The sequence below is a fragment of the Annulohypoxylon maeteangense genome, assembly GCF_022496945.1.
Source record: "Annulohypoxylon maeteangense strain CBS 123835 unplaced genomic scaffold GGS22scaffold_8, whole genome shotgun sequence".
Lineage (NCBI taxonomy): Eukaryota > Fungi > Ascomycota > Sordariomycetes > Xylariales > Hypoxylaceae > Annulohypoxylon > Annulohypoxylon maeteangense.
Window position 1 is genome coordinate 1,360,969 of NW_025953255.1, and position 16,670 is coordinate 1,377,638.

General features: G+C 49.1%; 5 protein-coding genes across 5 annotated transcripts; 4 read left to right on the forward strand and 1 right to left on the reverse strand.

The window, feature by feature from the left end:
* Positions 1–311: 311 nt before the first annotated feature.
* On the forward strand, positions 312–1,988 carry GGS22DRAFT_163456 (P-loop containing nucleoside triphosphate hydrolase protein). Its single transcript, XM_047961372.1, has 3 exons — positions 312–781; positions 855–1,477; positions 1,548–1,988. Exons 1-3 carry the CDS (start codon positions 695–697, stop codon positions 1,894–1,896), a joined length of 1,059 nt encoding a protein of 352 aa, XP_047819172.1. The 5' UTR covers positions 312–694; the 3' UTR covers positions 1,897–1,988.
* A 2,639-nt stretch (positions 1,989–4,627) lies between these two features.
* Positions 4,628–8,005, forward strand: GGS22DRAFT_163463 (uncharacterized protein). The gene is made up of 7 exons (XM_047961373.1): positions 4,628–5,006; positions 5,076–5,099; positions 5,179–5,205; positions 5,273–6,435; positions 6,488–6,748; positions 6,799–7,203; positions 7,259–8,005. The coding sequence occupies exons 1-7, from the start codon at positions 4,949–4,951 to the stop codon at positions 7,319–7,321; spliced, it is 2,001 nt and encodes a 666-aa protein (XP_047819173.1). The 5' UTR covers positions 4,628–4,948; the 3' UTR covers positions 7,322–8,005.
* A 1,332-nt stretch (positions 8,006–9,337) lies between these two features.
* GGS22DRAFT_142527 (zinc metalloprotease mde10) lies at positions 9,338–12,099 on the forward strand. The gene has a single exon (XM_047958765.1). It carries the CDS (start codon positions 9,590–9,592, stop codon positions 11,951–11,953), a length of 2,364 nt encoding a protein of 787 aa, XP_047819174.1. The 5' UTR covers positions 9,338–9,589; the 3' UTR covers positions 11,954–12,099.
* Positions 12,100–12,400: 301 nt separating this feature from the next.
* GGS22DRAFT_163466 (uncharacterized protein) lies at positions 12,401–14,044 on the reverse strand. Its single transcript, XM_047961374.1, has 3 exons — positions 13,405–14,044; positions 13,127–13,232; positions 12,401–13,049 (listed from the first exon to the last, which is right to left on the reverse strand). The coding sequence occupies exons 1-3, from the start codon at positions 13,608–13,610 to the stop codon at positions 12,912–12,914; spliced, it is 450 nt and encodes a 149-aa protein (XP_047819175.1). The 5' UTR covers positions 13,611–14,044; the 3' UTR covers positions 12,401–12,911.
* A 546-nt stretch (positions 14,045–14,590) lies between these two features.
* GGS22DRAFT_163470 (glycoside hydrolase family 51 protein) lies at positions 14,591–16,352 on the forward strand. The gene is made up of 2 exons (XM_047961375.1): positions 14,591–14,828; positions 14,934–16,352. The coding sequence occupies exons 1-2, from the start codon at positions 14,722–14,724 to the stop codon at positions 16,330–16,332; spliced, it is 1,506 nt and encodes a 501-aa protein (XP_047819176.1). The 5' UTR covers positions 14,591–14,721; the 3' UTR covers positions 16,333–16,352.
* The last annotated feature ends 318 nt before the right edge of the window (positions 16,353–16,670 follow it).

Sequence of the window (16,670 nt, forward strand, 5' to 3'; positions counted from 1 at the left end):
TCTTGGAACTCCAACTGTCTATGATTTGCCTTCCTGACTTGTTCGCTTGCAGCTAAATAAGCAATATCGGACATTAACATCTCGATCATGAGATGTCTGGTACCTACCTAGATATTATCTTCATTTGTCAATTACCTACTACATACCTAGTAGGTACCTGTCTAATAAGTAAGGTAGCTTGAGTAGGTCGATACCTAACATGCCCTGCCAGCCTGCATGCCTAACCAGCTAACATAGCCCTGGAGGTGCTTATGGTTACTCAGGCGGCAAGCCATTCACCAGTCTAAACTGTCTCAAACCATTTTCGTAAAGGATTCTGCCCTTCCTGTTGTGACGAGGGGCTGAAAACACCCCTCATCGGCATTCCCGTCTTTTGTACTTCCGCCTTTATACTGACATGCAGTTGGGTCTGCTCGAATTACGTAAGATTGTCTAGTGCCCCGCAGAACGATAAAACTGGGCCAGACCTTTTTCCTTAATCTAAAACTGCAGGCGGTAACAAAGGGCAAAATTAAGCAAACGCGTTCTAAAGTCAATTAACGCGTCCCCTTGCTCTTAGCAGCTTAGCTTGCTTTACCAAACTTTCAATTGACATTTAGACATTCAGGATATTATTTCTGCTCTAAGCTAGGTGCTTGCCATATGTCTATAACTATTTGTGATCAGACATATTACAAACTGAAACACGGCAAAAATGGCTCTTATAGTCGACAAACACCGACCGCGCTCCCTCGATTCTCTAACGTACCATTCGGAATTGTCTGAGAGGCTTCGATCTTTAGTACGTTCATATAGCTCTGGTCTCCATGCTTAATTCACACCCATGGGATTTAACCTAACAACTCATATCGCAGGCCCAGAGCGGTGATTTCCCTCATCTATTAGTCTATGGCCCCTCTGGTGCGGGCAAGAAGACTCGTATTGTCGCCACCCTCAAAGAACTGTACGGTCCCGGTGTTGAGAAGATCAAGATCGATGCCCGAGTGTTCCAAACTACGAGCAACCGCAAACTAGAATTCAACATCGTTGCCTCCGTTTACCATCTCGAGATAACACCTTCGGATGTCGGGACCTATGATCGAGTTGTCATACAAGACTTACTCAAAGAAGTTGCTCAGACACAACAAGTCGACCAGTCAGCCAAGCAAAAATTCAAGGTTGTTGTCATTAATGAAGCCGACCATTTAACTCGAGACGCTCAAGCAGCTCTGAGGAGGACTATGGAGAAATACAGTCCGAATCTGCGATTGATACTGCTAGCTAATAGCACGGCCAACATTATTGCACCCATTCGAAGTCGAACTCTCCTTGTACGGGTTGCTGCCCCAACAGTCGACGAGATCGCAAGTGTCCTAGCAGATTCGGCCAGAAAGGAAGGCTGGCCTGTTGTTAAAGGATTACATAAGAGAGTTGCTGAAGAAAGTGGCCGAAATCTGAGAAGGGCATTGTTGATGTACGAGGCCGTACATGCTCAGAAGTGCGTTTTTCGCCATACTCCCAAAGGCTATTACTTTCATAATACACTAGCTAACACTGATGAAATGTAGTGAGAAGGTTACGGACGACACGCCGATTCCGCCTCCAGATTGGGAGGCATTGATCTCGCAAATTGCCAAGGAGATCAAGGAAGAACACTCACCGGCCCGTATTTTGCAAGTCCGATCAAAGCTATACGATCTGCTCACACACTGCATACCACCTACCATCATACTCAAGACATTAACTTTCAAGCTCATTGCTAATATCGACGATGATTTGAAATCCGAAGTTGTTAAGTGGTCCGCCTTTTACGAACACAGAATAAGAATGGGGAGCAAGGTCATCTTCCACCTGGAGGCGTTTGTCGCAAAGTATATGCGAATAATGGAGATGTATTTAATGAGTATGGATATGTGAGTGGGCTTACTGTTTAACGGAAGCATGATTTATGCAACTAGTTTGGGGGCATGGGGATCATGGAGTAACGGCTGTCTTTATGGCTATGATTCGGTAAAAAGTATCTCGAAGATAACCGTGACATTCTACAGCAATGATATCCGCTTTGACTTAAAATTGACAACCCAGTTCCACTATCGAAGACACCTCCCCCAAAAAATAACAACATTAAAACAATCACCGCTCGACAAGTATGAATCCCGACCATACTTCTATCTCCGGTGACCGGTGTTTCGGAAACGTCGTTGACCACGCTTTTCCCGAAAGGCCGAATTTGGTCCCGGCCCGCATGAGATGTCGTCGCCTGAGGGTCGCATCCGGCAATGAGCATGTCGAAGTAACCGAGTGCCGGCAGCTTGGTTACCAGCCGGAGCGACGGTGGGGCATGAGGCTCTAAGCTCGCATACGTAGACATAGCCGTGACCATACGGATTTTTTAGATCTACCTCGGCTAGGAGAAACTTAGTATATCATACATACAGACCCAGGGTATCCATACAGATCAAAAGGGCTTCAATGGGACGATATGGCCCCCCTAAATCCCTTCCCACGATAACCTAGGTACACCCTAGGGATGGCCTAGGCGTAGTTAAAACAGGGATACGCCATGTTATGATAGTAGGCATCGACTTTTTTTAACTTCAAATCCGTCAAGCCATCAAGATATACACCTAGGTATGCATAGGTAGGTATATATATGTAGGTAGTTATGTTGCCAAGCCGTATACACATCTCACCCAGCTAACCGGAGGATCCTAGCTTTCCCCACAATCTTGTCATCGCGAACCCAAGTTCTAGACATGGGCAGATGGAAGTTTGGCAAGGAGTGACGACATGGCAGCATCTTAATCGTTCGACTGTCTCAATATGGAATCGGGATCTAACGATAGGTAAAAATCGGGATCGGAGATTCTGATGACACCTTATCATTCGCCGGCGAATGGAAGGTCATCATGGTCATGTATGTACTGAAACGTGTATACCATATGTACCATATGTACCTAGCAGCCCTAGATGACACCTCGATGTCATGTATTTATGTAAGCGACGAGGACCCCCAAAGTTTCGATTGGGTGCTTCCGAATGCGCACGAGGGCGACGGAGCTGCGGAGAAATTTGGTATGATGATTAGCGTACTAAAACGGCTGCAAGGGCTTGTCTAGCTTGCCTAGCTCGTCTAGTTACCCTTGGAGGTCTGAGAGCGAATGCGGGGAGGGAATGGGGCGAGGGGTCGAGAGGCGGGGAGAAGGGGTTTGGAGTCGTCGGTCCCCCGTACTTGGGAATTTGGCGGGCATGGATGATGAGCAGGGTGTATGAGTGAGAGAGATGCGACTAATAGGGGTTGCAGAATAATCACAGGACTAAATGCCAATAATCACGACAGTGAGACGGGATATTGTACATATTATTCTTGGTATATGTTCACTATACTCCCTTTCGCTCAACGGTTACATCAAGTGACACCTTCGCTACCTGGCTACTTGCTTTTTATGTATCATGTAGGTAGCCTTCTTTAGTTCTTGAGGCGCCGGGAACCAACAGGCGGTTCCCAGAACAGAGCCCCGGATGGATGGTTCTCGCCAACCTACCAATCGCGGACCTGAATTGACTCTCGGCTGCTTGCTTGCTTGCAGTTCTCTCTATTTATTTAGAACCCGCGAACCTACAAACCTACAAACCTGCATAGGTGTACCAGTATATCGGTATATTATGTAGTTAGAATTACCTACATTCAATTTCAAAACATTCCCTGTCCATATAAAAAATTTTATTAGTTAATGTCCATGTAATTGCGTGGTGTGACTTTCCTATGAGGGCGATCTGTTAGATTAGATATTTATCAAGTTTCGATCTCGACGGCGCCTGTTTATAGGTTCATACATATCCTGGCTACGTTGGCATGTCTGCTTCATGTGACAAGGAAGCAAATCCCAACTCGTCAACACCCACGTCCGGTCCAAAGGGTTTCTTGACATAGGACGGCCTAGAGTTACAACTAGTCCATCCTGCCAATCTGCCAATCTATGCAGAGTACAGTACATAGTGCTATGTAGTAGGGCGATTTGGGAGGGTGTGAGGTCAATACAAACCTGCGTGCATCAAAAGTCAGGTGAATCCGCAATTGTTGAATGCGCCGCTCGCGGACAAACCCTGTACAAGTATGAGGCGCACCCAAGGCGTCCAACCCCCGTAGAATGTTGGCGGTGGAAGGGTTCCATCGTGTAAGTCTAGAATGGGGAGAGAGACCTGGAGAGAGAAAGAGTGAAGGACGGGGGTTCAATAGTGACGAACGGTCGAGCGGAAGAGAAAGATAGACCCACATGGTATTCAACGACCCCCGGTCCGAGTCGGCGTATCCATTTTCCCCAACGCAGTCCAGTCAAGTGCTAATGGTATCTGATTATTTGGACCGCCCTGACTAGTAAGTAATCTAGGTTGGTAATAGCTGGTCACGTTTTGGGTGATTTAGGGGATTTAGAGAATGACGCTTATTCGCACTTTCCCACGCTTTCCCGTGGAGGGCTACGCTTGCCTAGAGCTCGCCTGACTTTTACGGGGTGCAGGTACCTAATTGTACTTAACGCTGTACCTGCCGTACCTGTGACTGCATATGCGAATGTACTATACAATGCAAGTGCTGTGCTACGTTCCGTCCCTGCCCATTCTTCCCAATACTTTTTGCCGTAATACAAAAAGTGCCTCGTCCTCGTCTCTCTCATCAAAATTGGCTCTTACTTACTCTTCGTCAATGCTCTTTGTCCTTCCTCCGGTCACTCTACAACTCTCCAAGCTTCGTCCGAAGCTGTAGTCATCCCACAACTATATATAAAAGCTCATATCGATTACCTTACCCCGAATATATAGCGCCAATCCTTCTAACGTCTACATCTTCTTCTTAACTGCTACCCCGCAGTATCAACGAACAACGCAACACCACCAGTACTACGACCACCACCACAGTTACCAACATCATCAACTACAACTACACCATCGACTCTACTCCGCCATCATCATGGGTGACCAAGTCAAGGCCCCAGTGGTCGCTGAGGCCCATCTGGTCGATACCTACCGTGAGTTCTCTAATGCGCGCTTCTGCGTATATAAATTAAGGCTCTCCGATGCTGACCAGAACTCAACAGACCCCCCACAGAAGATGCTTGACAGTGAGACCCCTCATTCCCAGCTGGTGCTTTTGTTCAGCTGGTAAGCGGAATATATTAAGCTGACATAATACCAATTTAGAGCATCCCAGTAAACCTCATCTAAGCGGTAAGATCGGACTCAGCTTTTAAGTGTATAGTACTTTTGAAAGTTACCTTTCTAATATGCATGATAGGTATCGAGGAGTACCAGCAACTGTACAAGGAGTCTATCACCGAACCTGATAAGTTCTTCGGCAGAACAGCAAGGGAATTATTAACATGGCAACGGGATTTCGAAACCGTCCGTACCGGATCATTAGCTAACGGCGATTCGGCCTGGTTTGTCGAGGGCCAGCTTAATGCTTCCTACAACTTAGTTGACCGACATGCATTCAAGGACCCCAACAAGGTCGCAATCATCTACGAGGCCGATGAGCCGAATGAGGGCCGAAATCTAACCTATGGCGAGCTCCTTCGCGAAGTCAGCAGGGTTGCGCATGTCCTCAAGAAGATGGGTGTCCGAAAAGGCGACACTGTCGCAATCTACCTACCTATGATTCCAGAAGCCATTGTTGCTTTCCTTGCAGTTATACGTATTGGCGCCATACACTCCGTTGTCTTCGCTGGTTTCTCTGCCGATTCTCTGCGTGATCGTGTCATCGATGCCCAATCAAAGGTGGTCATCACCACGGATGAGGGAAAGCGTGGTGGCAAGTTAATCGGTACCAAGAAGATTGTAGACGATGCGCTTAAGCAATGTCCTGATGTCACAGGTGTGCTCGTCTTCAAGCGCACCGGTGCTGATATCCCCTGGACCTCTGGTCGTGACCTATGGTGGCACGAGGAAGTCGAAAAGTGGCCGTCGTACATTGCCCCCGAAGTTGTGAACGCCGAAGATCCTCTGTTCTTACTATACACGTCTGGTTCGACTGGAAAACCGAAGGGTGTTATGCACACCACTGCCGGATATCTTCTCGGCGCCGCACTGACTGGCAAGTACGTGTTCGATATCCATGACGGAGACCGATATTTCTGTGGTGGAGATGTTGGTTGGATTACTGGACACACATACGTCGTCTATGCTCCTCTGCTCCTCGGTGTATCCACCGTTGTCTTCGAGGGAACCCCAGCTTACCCGAACTTTTCGCGATACTGGGACATAATTGCGAAGCACGAAGTTACTCAGTTCTATGTCGCACCAACGGCGCTGAGGTTATTAAAGCGTGCCGGCGATGATTTCGTCAAGGCGCATATGCCGAAACTAAGAGTCCTAGGTTCAGTCGGTGAGCCAATTGCCGCGGAAGTGTGGAAATGGTATTTCGAAGTCGTAGGCAAGGAAGAGGCACAGATTGTCGACGTAAGTTTATGACAATCCCCTTTTTATATGAGCAAGTTCTAACGAGAGACAGACCTACTGGCAAACTGAGACCGGCTCGAACGTGATCACACCCTTAGCAGGAGTGACGCCAACCAAGCCCGGAAGTGCATCTCTACCATTCTTCGGCATAGAACCTGCCATCATAGACCCTGTTTCCGGTGAAGAGATACACGGCAACGATGTTGAGGGTGTCCTAGCTTTCAAGCAACCGTGGCCCAGCATGGCCCGCACTGTCTGGGGTGCACACAAGAGATATATGGACACGTATTTGAACGTCTATAAGGGCTACTATGTAAGTGAACGGCGCGGGATACTTTCTCCAAGATTACTAACCGATTGAAGTTCACCGGTGATGGAGCTGGCCGTGATCACGAGGGCTTTTACTGGATCCGAGGACGAGTAGACGACGTGGTCAACGTCAGCGGACACCGTCTATCAACCGCAGAAATCGAGGCTGCTCTAATTGAGCATCACTCCGTAGCCGAAGCTGCTGTAGTTGGCGTCGCTGATGAGCTAACCGGACAAGCGGTCAACGCATTTGTCGCTATCAAGAATGGTAGCGAGGCCTCGGATGCGTTAAGAAAAGAATTCATCCTGCAAGTTCGAAAGAGCATTGGACCCTTTGCCGCACCTAAGGCGGTATACATCGTACCCGACTTGCCTAAGACTCGTAGTGGCAAGATCATGCGCCGTATCTTGAGAAAGATCTTGGCCGGAGAGGAAGACCAGCTTGGCGACACGACAACAGTTAGTATACCCCCCTCATAGAGATCTTGGAAGCTTGCTAATCATCGCACACTAGCTATCCGATCCATCCGTGGTCGACAAGATCATTGCTGTTGTCAAGGAAACCCGAAAGAAGTAAAGGGTGAGGCGGTGCTGATTTTTAACTTCTGATACCATCCTGTCTTAGATATGTGGCGTGCATGGAACGTGGGGGAATTCAACTTGTTCTTTTTTGTTGGTCTATGTAGGTATAATTGTGAGCCCAAAGATTTCACGCACGCGTTTCGAGTAATGCAAACGAGCTTTAGATATTATAGTTGAACAGCAGCCCGCCAACGAATAATTGAAAAAAATGAAGACTAGCCTCCATAAAAATGGTGCTTCGATCCGAGTTAACTAACCACAACTTCGCAAAAAGAGCGATGAGGCAAGTTTTACTTGGCGGAACACTGCCCTCTATTGCTTAGTAACATGAAGTGCCAAGCTGATCGGTCTTTATCGTATGTGCCTCATCCTAACAGATCTAGGTCTATCCTCTTATATGGAAGTGGCGTAGTACAAGACCGTCTCAAGTCCACTATGTAAATGTGTAGAATGCTATCCGGACAGCCGATATGCGAGTAAGTAGAAAGACCAAGACTCGGAGACGCGTCACTTGTGCCACTTGGAGTTAGCACTGGCGACCCGATCCCCTTGGCAAAGTCTTGAGTATAGGACTGGCGTCAGCGTGATGTCGTCAAGAACATGCATCTATAGTTATCTATGCTTTCGGAGATACGCGAACACGAGTCTGCTCAGAGACTTGATGAGGGGAAAAGGGAACGACGAAGGAGCGTGACACGACATGAAAGGGAAAAGGGACACTGATATCGGGGCCAGTCACTGCAGCCATAGAGGTTTATATTTCGACACTGCATTCTGCAGGCACGGCACGGACCGATGGAGACACGGTCGAGACAATTGGAGAGAAGCACATTCTCCTCAAAATGGTCAGACTTTTCTGGACGGCATGCCGCATGATAATTATTATTTAATATAAACAACATGTTCGGTTGATAATGTGCCGGAATTCCACATATTCTCGAGTCGAAAGGCTAGTACGGCATCCTTCTGAAACAGCACAAGAACTTTAGAAGTCTGAACGGACGAACAGCCGGACATAGTGAATTGCTTAATGTACTAGTCCACGGTCCATACTTAATTAGGTAATTAAGGGAAATACTAGTAAGAGCAGGGGTAGGTTCGCCTCAAGGTCTCATCAACACATGCTGACAAGCATATAATATCGTGAGTTTAATCTGAAGTTTCTCAACAATTAAAGATTGAAAGTTGGTTGATTTCTGAAGAGCATAGTAAGTTGATGACGACGGATGAGTTGGCTGAGGAATTCGATCTTCTCATATCCTGGTCTAAATATGTACTTACGTACATCTGTACATACCGTAGCACGATGCAAATCCGCAGTCCGCCAAGCCGGCTCGCGGATTTTAAGGGTATCAAGTATCGAATAAGACCCCGGATCTTACAGTACATAACAGCAGTGAGTAGCAGTTACCCCCGCCCAGCCCGCCTAGCCCGTCTTCGATGCCAGTCTCACTTGCTATTTTATCAATATTCAAATCAAAACAGGGATATGATTGGCTCATTTGATTATGCAGGACTCAGCAAGCAACTCTCTCTCTCCTCTCCGTGATCCATGATCCGCTCATCGTTTTCCTCGCATATTCCTCTCTCCTCTTTTTTTATGTCTTGTCTTTTGAGGGTCTTGGTTAAGGCCTGCGCAGCCACACATCCAATCTTTTCCCTTTTCCAACCTCTTTTCGTTCTTTTTCTCTATTCCGTCTAATCCGTAATTGAAACATTTCACAGCTTTCTTGTTTCCTTCGCCGTTCTTTCGCATCATCAGGCAGGCACTTTAGTTTTGACCCTATATCCAGATTATTGGACGGGATCATTTTAGCGTTTGAGGCTTGGGTGTCCCTATTCCATATTCACGAGGATTGGCAAACGGAAAACAGGTTCAGCTCGGCAGGGCCTATTTTCTCCAATTCCTTTCTTTAGGTCCCTAGGATTTACAAGCTTAGAAATCTAAAACCAAGCCTCTTCTAACGTTGCATACCTAGGTGGCCGACCGTTGGCTTCTAGATTATACTTGACCCGGTCCCCTACTACATCTGCTTCTTGTTTCATTTTGCTTCCTTTCCCCTTCTTTCTTGGAAATCTTGGCCCTAGTTTGAAGTGCTTAATTGTTCTCCGGCGGACGGATAGACGACGATAGTTCTTAATTTTTTAATTTCCTACTTCCTAAATTCAAGGCGCCCGTAGCGATACAACACAAATCGCGTCGTCGCATGGGGTCTTGAGAACAAGTTATTGTCCTCGAAGCAGGACTTCACCCCACTCGAATATGCGCGGCATCTTCAAGGCTGCGGCCGTTGTCTTATCACTTATATCGCAATCCTCAGATGCGCATTCGGTTAAAAGAAATGCGTTGAATTATCTTAGCCGCCTCGATAATCCTATAATCCATACCGCCTCTAATCGAGTTCACGCCTATTCCTCATTTGAGCTCACATTCCTACTTCATAACGAGCAAGACAAAGTTCGAATAACGTTAGAACCTAATCATGATGTGCTTTCCGACTCGGCCACCGTGCAGTACATTGGTGCTGACGGCTCCGTACGTGAGGAGAGGTTAGATAGAATGGAGCATAGGGTATTCAAGGGACACGCATTCGTACAACATCCAGATCATTTGGAATGGATCAATTCAGGGTGGGCAAGGATTACAGTTCATCGAGATGGGCCGATGCCGTTATTCGAGGGCACATTTCGCATCAATGGGAATCACCATCACATTCAGACCAGTTCTAACTACAGGCAAACGCAACACGAAGATGACCCTAGCGCGCACTCTGCGGAAGATGAATATATGGTGGTTTGGAGAGATTCGGACATCAAACAGAATCCATACGACATGTCGGAATTGAGGCGCGGACTTAACGAAAACTCGTGTTCATCTGATACTCTGGAATTCAATAACGAAGATCAACATCCGGTTCGTCGCGGTTTGGATCTCAGTGATTTATCGGCCGTCGATTCAACTAGACTTTTCGGACGTCAGATCGACGGTACAACCGGCAATAACGGTGCTGGTGTCAACCTAGCTCAGAGTATTGGGTCTACTCAGGGCTGTCCTACGACTCGCAAGGTAGCCCTGGTAGGAATGGCTACGGATTGCACGTATACGGCCCAGTTTAATAACAACAGTGATGTGCGTATTAACATCATCCAACTGGTTAATTCAGCCTCGGCGATCTACGAGAGTTCGTTTAATATCTCCCTGGGTATCCAAAACCTGGCCATCATGGAGAAGAATTGTCCGGGGACAGCGACACAAAGTGAACCATGGAACGTCCAATGTGGCAATGGTGTCACGATCACGAATCGTCTTAACCTATTTTCGGCATGGAGAAATCAACGTAACGATACCAATGCGTACTGGACATTGTTAAGCACTTGCAATACAGATGCTGCCGTGGGTCTAGCCTGGTTGGGTCAACTTTGCTCTCAATCGACAAATTCGAATGGAGGAAACGAGACGATTGCGGGAGCTAACGTCGTTGTCCGAACCTCAACCGAGTGGCAGGTGTTTGCTCACGAATCAGGCCATACTTTCGGTGCCGTTCACGATTGTACGAGCGATACTTGCGCAGACGGTACATCATCGATGCAGAAGTGTTGCCCACTTAGCACATCTTCGTGTAATGCTAACGGCGGCTTTATCATGAATCCTTCTACCTCCCCAGTCATCACTCAGTTCTCACCTTGTACTATTGGCAACATCTGTTCGGCTATGGGCAGAAATAGTGTTAGGTCGACTTGCTTGAGTAACAACCAAAACGTCGTAACAATCACAGGGAGTCAATGCGGAAATGGCATCGTAGAGTCGGGCGAGCAGTGCGATTGTGGTGGCACGAGCGGGTGTGGTAGCAATTCCTGTTGTGATCCGACGACATGCAAGTTCAAGGACAACGCCGTATGTGACCCAGCTAACGAAGATTGCTGCTCGAGTCAATGCCAGTTTAAGTCGTCGGGATCAGTTTGTCGAGCCAGCTCTGGATCATGTGATCCTCAAGAGACTTGCAGTGGCACATCCGGAGCGTGCCCTAGCGATGTTAGGGCGCCAGATGGTCAATCTTGTGGCTCTGGCTTAACATGTGCTTCTGGGCAGTGTACTTCTCGTGATCAACAATGCGCGTCGCTTGTGGGATCAGTGACAAACAACAACAACACGAAAGCCTGTGACTCGCAGACCTGTCAAGTTCGTTGCTCCTCGTCTGAACTTGGGCCGAATGCTTGCTATGACATGGCGCAAAATTTCTTGGACGGCACTCCGTGTGAAGGCGGCGGACGCTGCTCTAATGGAAATTGCGTGGGATCTAGTTTTGTCGACCAGGTTGGATCCTTTTTCGCCGATAATAAGAATATCATCATTCCCGTAGCTGCATCCGTCGGCGGCCTTATTCTCCTCGGCCTCAGCTGCTGTATTTTAACATCCTGCCGGCGTAGGGCGCGGAGAAGGAAGATAGCGAAGACAGTCCAACCGAGCAGCAGCTGGGTAGGTGGAAATAGCGCCCCATTTGCAGCGGCCGCAGTGACACGCCCGCCACTAGCAGCCCGATCAGTTGGCAGCCAGAGGTCGAGACAGCAGCCTTGGCAGGACGAACCTCAATGGGGACAGAGAGTACCTACGATGAGATACGCGTAACAGAAACTCGCTGTTGGAAGAATAACCTGGGCTGGTAACTGGGGGATCTGGGATACTCGAGTCGTTGAATGAAGACTCATTTTGCAAAGACCTTATAGAAGATTACCATGGAGGTTCATCATATCATGGCGTTTTGGGCGTTCTAAGCCAAGCATGCATATTTGGATACCGGGATAACGAACCTTGGATTATTCGGACTTCTTTTTTTTAATAACACGGGAGCCGTATCTTAGCACATACATAGGCCCTTTCCGGTTGGATATTATAGGCAATCGGGAAGCAAATCGTGTGTTTATAAGAGGAGCAGACACCATTTACTGTAGAAAAAGGAGGTGCCTTTTTGAGTATTACTGCTCTCTATAAATGACGAATGATCATGAAACAAACATAACAAACACTTTGAGTCATCTACACTATTCATCTCTATTGCAGAGATCTGCATTTGCATGCGTTCCATCGTGATTCTGCAATTCTTTTAAGCCAAACATATGCTCGGAGCTTATCCTAGGTACATAATGATGCTTGTTCGATGGGAAGAAATGACGCGCACACTTGGGGTATCCATTAGGGTGGTAGAGGAACTGAGCAGATAGCGTACCGTGCGCCTATACCGCGGACTCGGGCTCTAGTCCTTCCCATGTCCCCTCGATAGCGAGGTGCTCGAGCGGAAAGACGCACGTTAAGTCGCGCTGCTTCTAGAATCCTCATCCAGTCTTCTATCTATATCTAGTTTTGATCGAAATCACAACTTCTGCTCATCATCTACTCTTACTCCCATTACTACTCCTCTCCCCCCTCCCCCCTAAAGCCTACCGTCTCCCGCGATGACCTAGTAACACCACGTAGAGAACGATGTCGTGTCGAACCGACTAGCCCGAGACGATTCCCTCCTCTCCCTCGAAGACGTCACGACTTTTACCGCCGAGCCGTTTCGACCGTCTACCCCGACCGATATCCACTACCGCGCGTCCTTCCTAGAGGAGCGACCAGGCGTAGCTACCCGCGAGGTAGAAACCCCGCCACGCTGCGGCTTCTTCGAGAACGGTTCGAGGCCGCAGAGCATGCGCATATATCGTAAACGGGTTGCTGGTATACTCTAGTGCGACTGTTAGGGGGGCGGTGGAATAGGGGGGAAGGGGAGGTGGGAGGGGGAGGGGGAGGGAGTAAAAATACATCGTTGTCACGCTGTGCTGCCATCATCAGCAGTTCCGGACTATCCAATATCTGGGCTGCCATGCGGCGCCTCTCTACCGTAGAAAAGGCCTCGTTTCTGGAGCTTCTAGGTGGTTTTGGTTAGTTGTCTGTGTTAAGGAGTTGTTCTGTACGCATGCATGTACGTGTGTGGCACGGCGTCTTGGTCGAAATGGATTACCGATACTACTACCTATAATACGCGACGAGTGATATGATGGCGAGAAGATGGGGGAGGGTGGTAGGAGAGGATTACATACCCGCCTTTCCGGTAATTCTTACCGCTCTCGCTTGGCCAGTCGCCGCTGCTCCCTTCGGACGAGTCGTATGGGTCTTTTCCCCGGGCCTGTCGATCTCGCATCTCGGGCGTGAACGACTCGACTGGCGCTGCGTCCCCCGGCACTGGCATGCCGGCGGGTGGCCTCGCAGTGCCGAAGCCTCCTGCGCCGGTCTGGTGGGCGCTCATCGTCTTCTCGGAGTTAATCTCTCCCTTTCTCCCTTCCTCTATCCTGTCTCCCCGGGTCACGCTAGCTCGTGCTTATTGGTGGGTATCTCGGTAGACTTAGAAACGGCTTCGTCGGTGGGCGGATGGATATTAGTTTCCTGTTTCTAACGACTAGGGAGAAATATCCGATGCAGATATGAATGTGGGTAGGTTTGTAGGAAGGGTGAGTGTATACTTGGATGTGCACTTGGCCTAATAGGGCTTTTTGTGGGGGAGGACGGAGTATTACTGCGTAACTGCGTAATGCAAGCGCTGGGAAGTTGACCCCCGCGTAGTAGTAGTTCCTTCCCGTCGGGTGTGGGGGAGAGCTGAATATAGCAGCACGCACAGGTTTGTACCTTCTAGCTTTGGACAGAGGCAGAAGACGAGTTATTTACCAACACGTCATACATAACAGATCTGAGATGTGAAAGAACTTTGTGAGAAGTGATTAGTCGAAGAGACTAGTTAGCTGAATTATATTTTTATTTTTACTTTTCCTGATACGACCCCAACTTACGTATGACTACCTAGTATGTACCTGTACATGTTTGAACTTATACCTCTTACCGAACCGCGGTTCCGCGGGGTAAGAAGTAATATTCACATGAGCTAGTAAAAATAGATTTGATAATTGTTTCAGTAACTAACCAGATATCATCAGATACTAAATCTACACCCCTTTTGCTATCTTTAGACTACATGTACCCCTGAATACCTACATACATCTGTGCTTACCTTATCTGAGGGTATCCATGTGTCCCGTTTGAAGCGCACCTGTCCAGATGTCAAGAAAGCCTCGAGCTCAAACGATCGTCTTGTTGACTATCGAAACTAAAGACCTAGATACGGGGTTTAGCACTCCCGCTTCGTTATGCGCACCAATCGGCGCCCAGCGGATGGGATTCTCCCGAATGGGACAGCTTCCCGCAATCCGCGCCGGTCGCCGGTGGGTCATCATACGCTGAGGGGGAAGGTCATGCAGCGGGCCATATGAATAACATGAACGGCCTAGACTGAAGAGAATGTCTTTCTTGAACATTTCTGATTCTTAAATCTTTAAATGTTTCGAAAAGAAACTTAATAGCTCATAATGACCACGTTCACAAAGATCACCGGGGATGAGACCCCTCTCATCGAAGTGGACGCCGCGAAGCGCCTGTCCAAGATAGATCCCATGACATATGGAGGCTTCACCGAGTAAGACCGAATGCCATTCAAAACTCCTCACAGATCTACACATGTCCATATATATATCCACATATAAAGTATCATAAATGACCACCCTCGCTCACAAACCACCAGACACATGGGCCGCTGCATCTACGGCGGGATCTACGAGCCAGACTCCCCCTTCGCCGACGCAGACGGTTTCCGAACCGACGTCCTGTCCGCCCTGCGCGAGCTCGACATCCCAGTAATACGGTACCCAGGCGGCAACTTCGTCGCGACGTACCACTGGCAAGACGGGATCGGGCCACGGGCGTCCCGGCCCAAACGCCCCGAGCTAGCCTGGCTCGGCGTAGAGTCGAACCACTTCGGCACCGACGAATTCATGCGCTGGCTCGACGTGCTCTCCGAAGGAAAAGCGCAGCGCGTAGAGCCGTACCTGTGCCTAAACTTCGGCACCGGAACACTCGACGAAGCGCTCGCATGGGTCGAATACTGCAACGGCACGCGGGACACGTACTACGCGAACCTGCGGCGCGCAAACGGGCACGCGGAGCCATACCGGGTGAAATACTGGGCTCTCGGCAACGAAGTATGGGGGCCGTGGCAAGTCGAACAGATGACGAAGGAAGACTACGCGAAGAAGGCCGCGCAATGGGCGAAAGCGCTGCGATTGCTCGACCCGGAGATCCAGCTGATACTGTGCGGACAGGACGGACAGAGTAGCTGGGACCACTACGTGCTGAACCAGTGTGTGGGGTGGGCCGATATGCACAGCATCCACATCTACACGGCGTCGAACTCGCACCTGAAGAACGCGACCGCGCCACTAGCCGCCGAGCGCGCGATCCAGATCACAGCATCCCTCATCGACCTTGCGCGGATCGAGAACAACATCCCACCCACGAAACCCGCGACGAAGATCTGCTTCGACGAGTGGAACGTCTGGGACCCAGAGCGCGCGCCGGGCGATAAGGGCGCTGAGGAGCAGTACACGCTATCGGACGCGTTGGCCGTGGCATCGTGGCTGAACGTGTTTGTGCGGCAGTCCAAGTACGTCGGGATGGCGAACATCGCGCAGACCGTGAACGTGATATCCCCGCTCATGACGACGGAGAAAGGCGTCGTGCGCCAGTCCACGTGGTGGCCTTTGCTGCTGTATAGCAAGTACATGCGCGGACACACCGTAGCCGCGCACGTGCGCTCCGGTTCATACGTCGGCGAGACGCAGCCCGCGTGGTTGCAGGGGACGCTAGGCGAGCACGGGGCGCCGTGGTTAGATGTCAGTGCTGCGTTGGGAGATGACGGGTTTGTTAATTTGGCTGTGGTTAATATTAGCGAGACAGAGGGGTTTGCCGTGGATCTAAAGGGGGTGGGGAGCAATGTATCTGTGTACACCGTGACCGGCTCCGGGATTAGCTCGACGAATAAAGAGGGTAAGGAAGAGGTTAGCTTATCTGAAGGGAAATGGGACGGGCAGGGGAAATACACATTCGCGAAGCACACATTCACGCTCTTGAGATGGAAGGCGTGAGCTAGTAGGTAATAAGCGACGATGAGCGAGAGCAGAGCACAGCAAAGCATAGCAACGTTGAACAACATAATAAAATTATCTGACAGGATTCGTACAAGTGTCGTCTAGGCTAAAACAAAAGCTAAAGTAGGTAGTGGTGCCATGTATGCGATGAGGGACTGCGTTTTTCCTCCTCGTATAACGTTGGACATTGTCATTGTGATTGACGGATTTTGTGTTTGCGCCAAACCGGGATTTGTCATTGCCTTAGACCTAGACTTGGTTTCGGAGAGGTCGTGAGGGTTTGTCCCGCTCTTGAGGTATGATCACCATTTCCTATACAGCGGTATGGTGTTTAT

Excerpts from the sequence above, each read along its gene's own strand:
- GGS22DRAFT_163466 (XM_047961374.1), bottom strand. The coding sequence starts at position 13,610 with ATGAGCGCCCACCAGACCGGCGCAGGAGGCTTCGGCACTGCGAGGCCA. Across the intron at positions 13,233-13,404 it reads AAGAATTACCGGAAAGGCGG|AAGCTCCAGAAACGAGGCCT; the intron begins GTATGTAATCCT and ends AAAACCACCTAG. Across the intron at positions 13,050-13,126 it reads CAGCACAGCGTGACAACGAT|AGTATACCAGCAACCCGTTT; the intron begins GTATTTTTACTC and ends CAGTCGCACTAG.
- GGS22DRAFT_142527 (XM_047958765.1), top strand. The coding sequence starts at position 9,590 with ATGCGCGGCATCTTCAAGGCTGCGGCCGTTGTCTTATCACTTATATCG.
- GGS22DRAFT_163463 (XM_047961373.1), top strand. The coding sequence starts at position 4,949 with ATGGGTGACCAAGTCAAGGCCCCAGTGGTCGCTGAGGCCCATCTGGTC. Across the intron at positions 5,206-5,272 it reads CAGTAAACCTCATCTAAGCG|GTATCGAGGAGTACCAGCAA; the intron begins GTAAGATCGGAC and ends TATGCATGATAG. Across the intron at positions 6,436-6,487 it reads AAGAGGCACAGATTGTCGAC|ACCTACTGGCAAACTGAGAC; the intron begins GTAAGTTTATGA and ends AACGAGAGACAG.
- GGS22DRAFT_163470 (XM_047961375.1), top strand. The coding sequence starts at position 14,722 with ATGACCACGTTCACAAAGATCACCGGGGATGAGACCCCTCTCATCGAA. Across the intron at positions 14,829-14,933 it reads ACATATGGAGGCTTCACCGA|ACACATGGGCCGCTGCATCT; the intron begins GTAAGACCGAAT and ends ACAAACCACCAG.
- GGS22DRAFT_163456 (XM_047961372.1), top strand. The coding sequence starts at position 695 with ATGGCTCTTATAGTCGACAAACACCGACCGCGCTCCCTCGATTCTCTA. Across the intron at positions 782-854 it reads CTGAGAGGCTTCGATCTTTA|GCCCAGAGCGGTGATTTCCC; the intron begins GTACGTTCATAT and ends CTCATATCGCAG. Across the intron at positions 1,478-1,547 it reads GAGGCCGTACATGCTCAGAA|TGAGAAGGTTACGGACGACA; the intron begins GTGCGTTTTTCG and ends GATGAAATGTAG.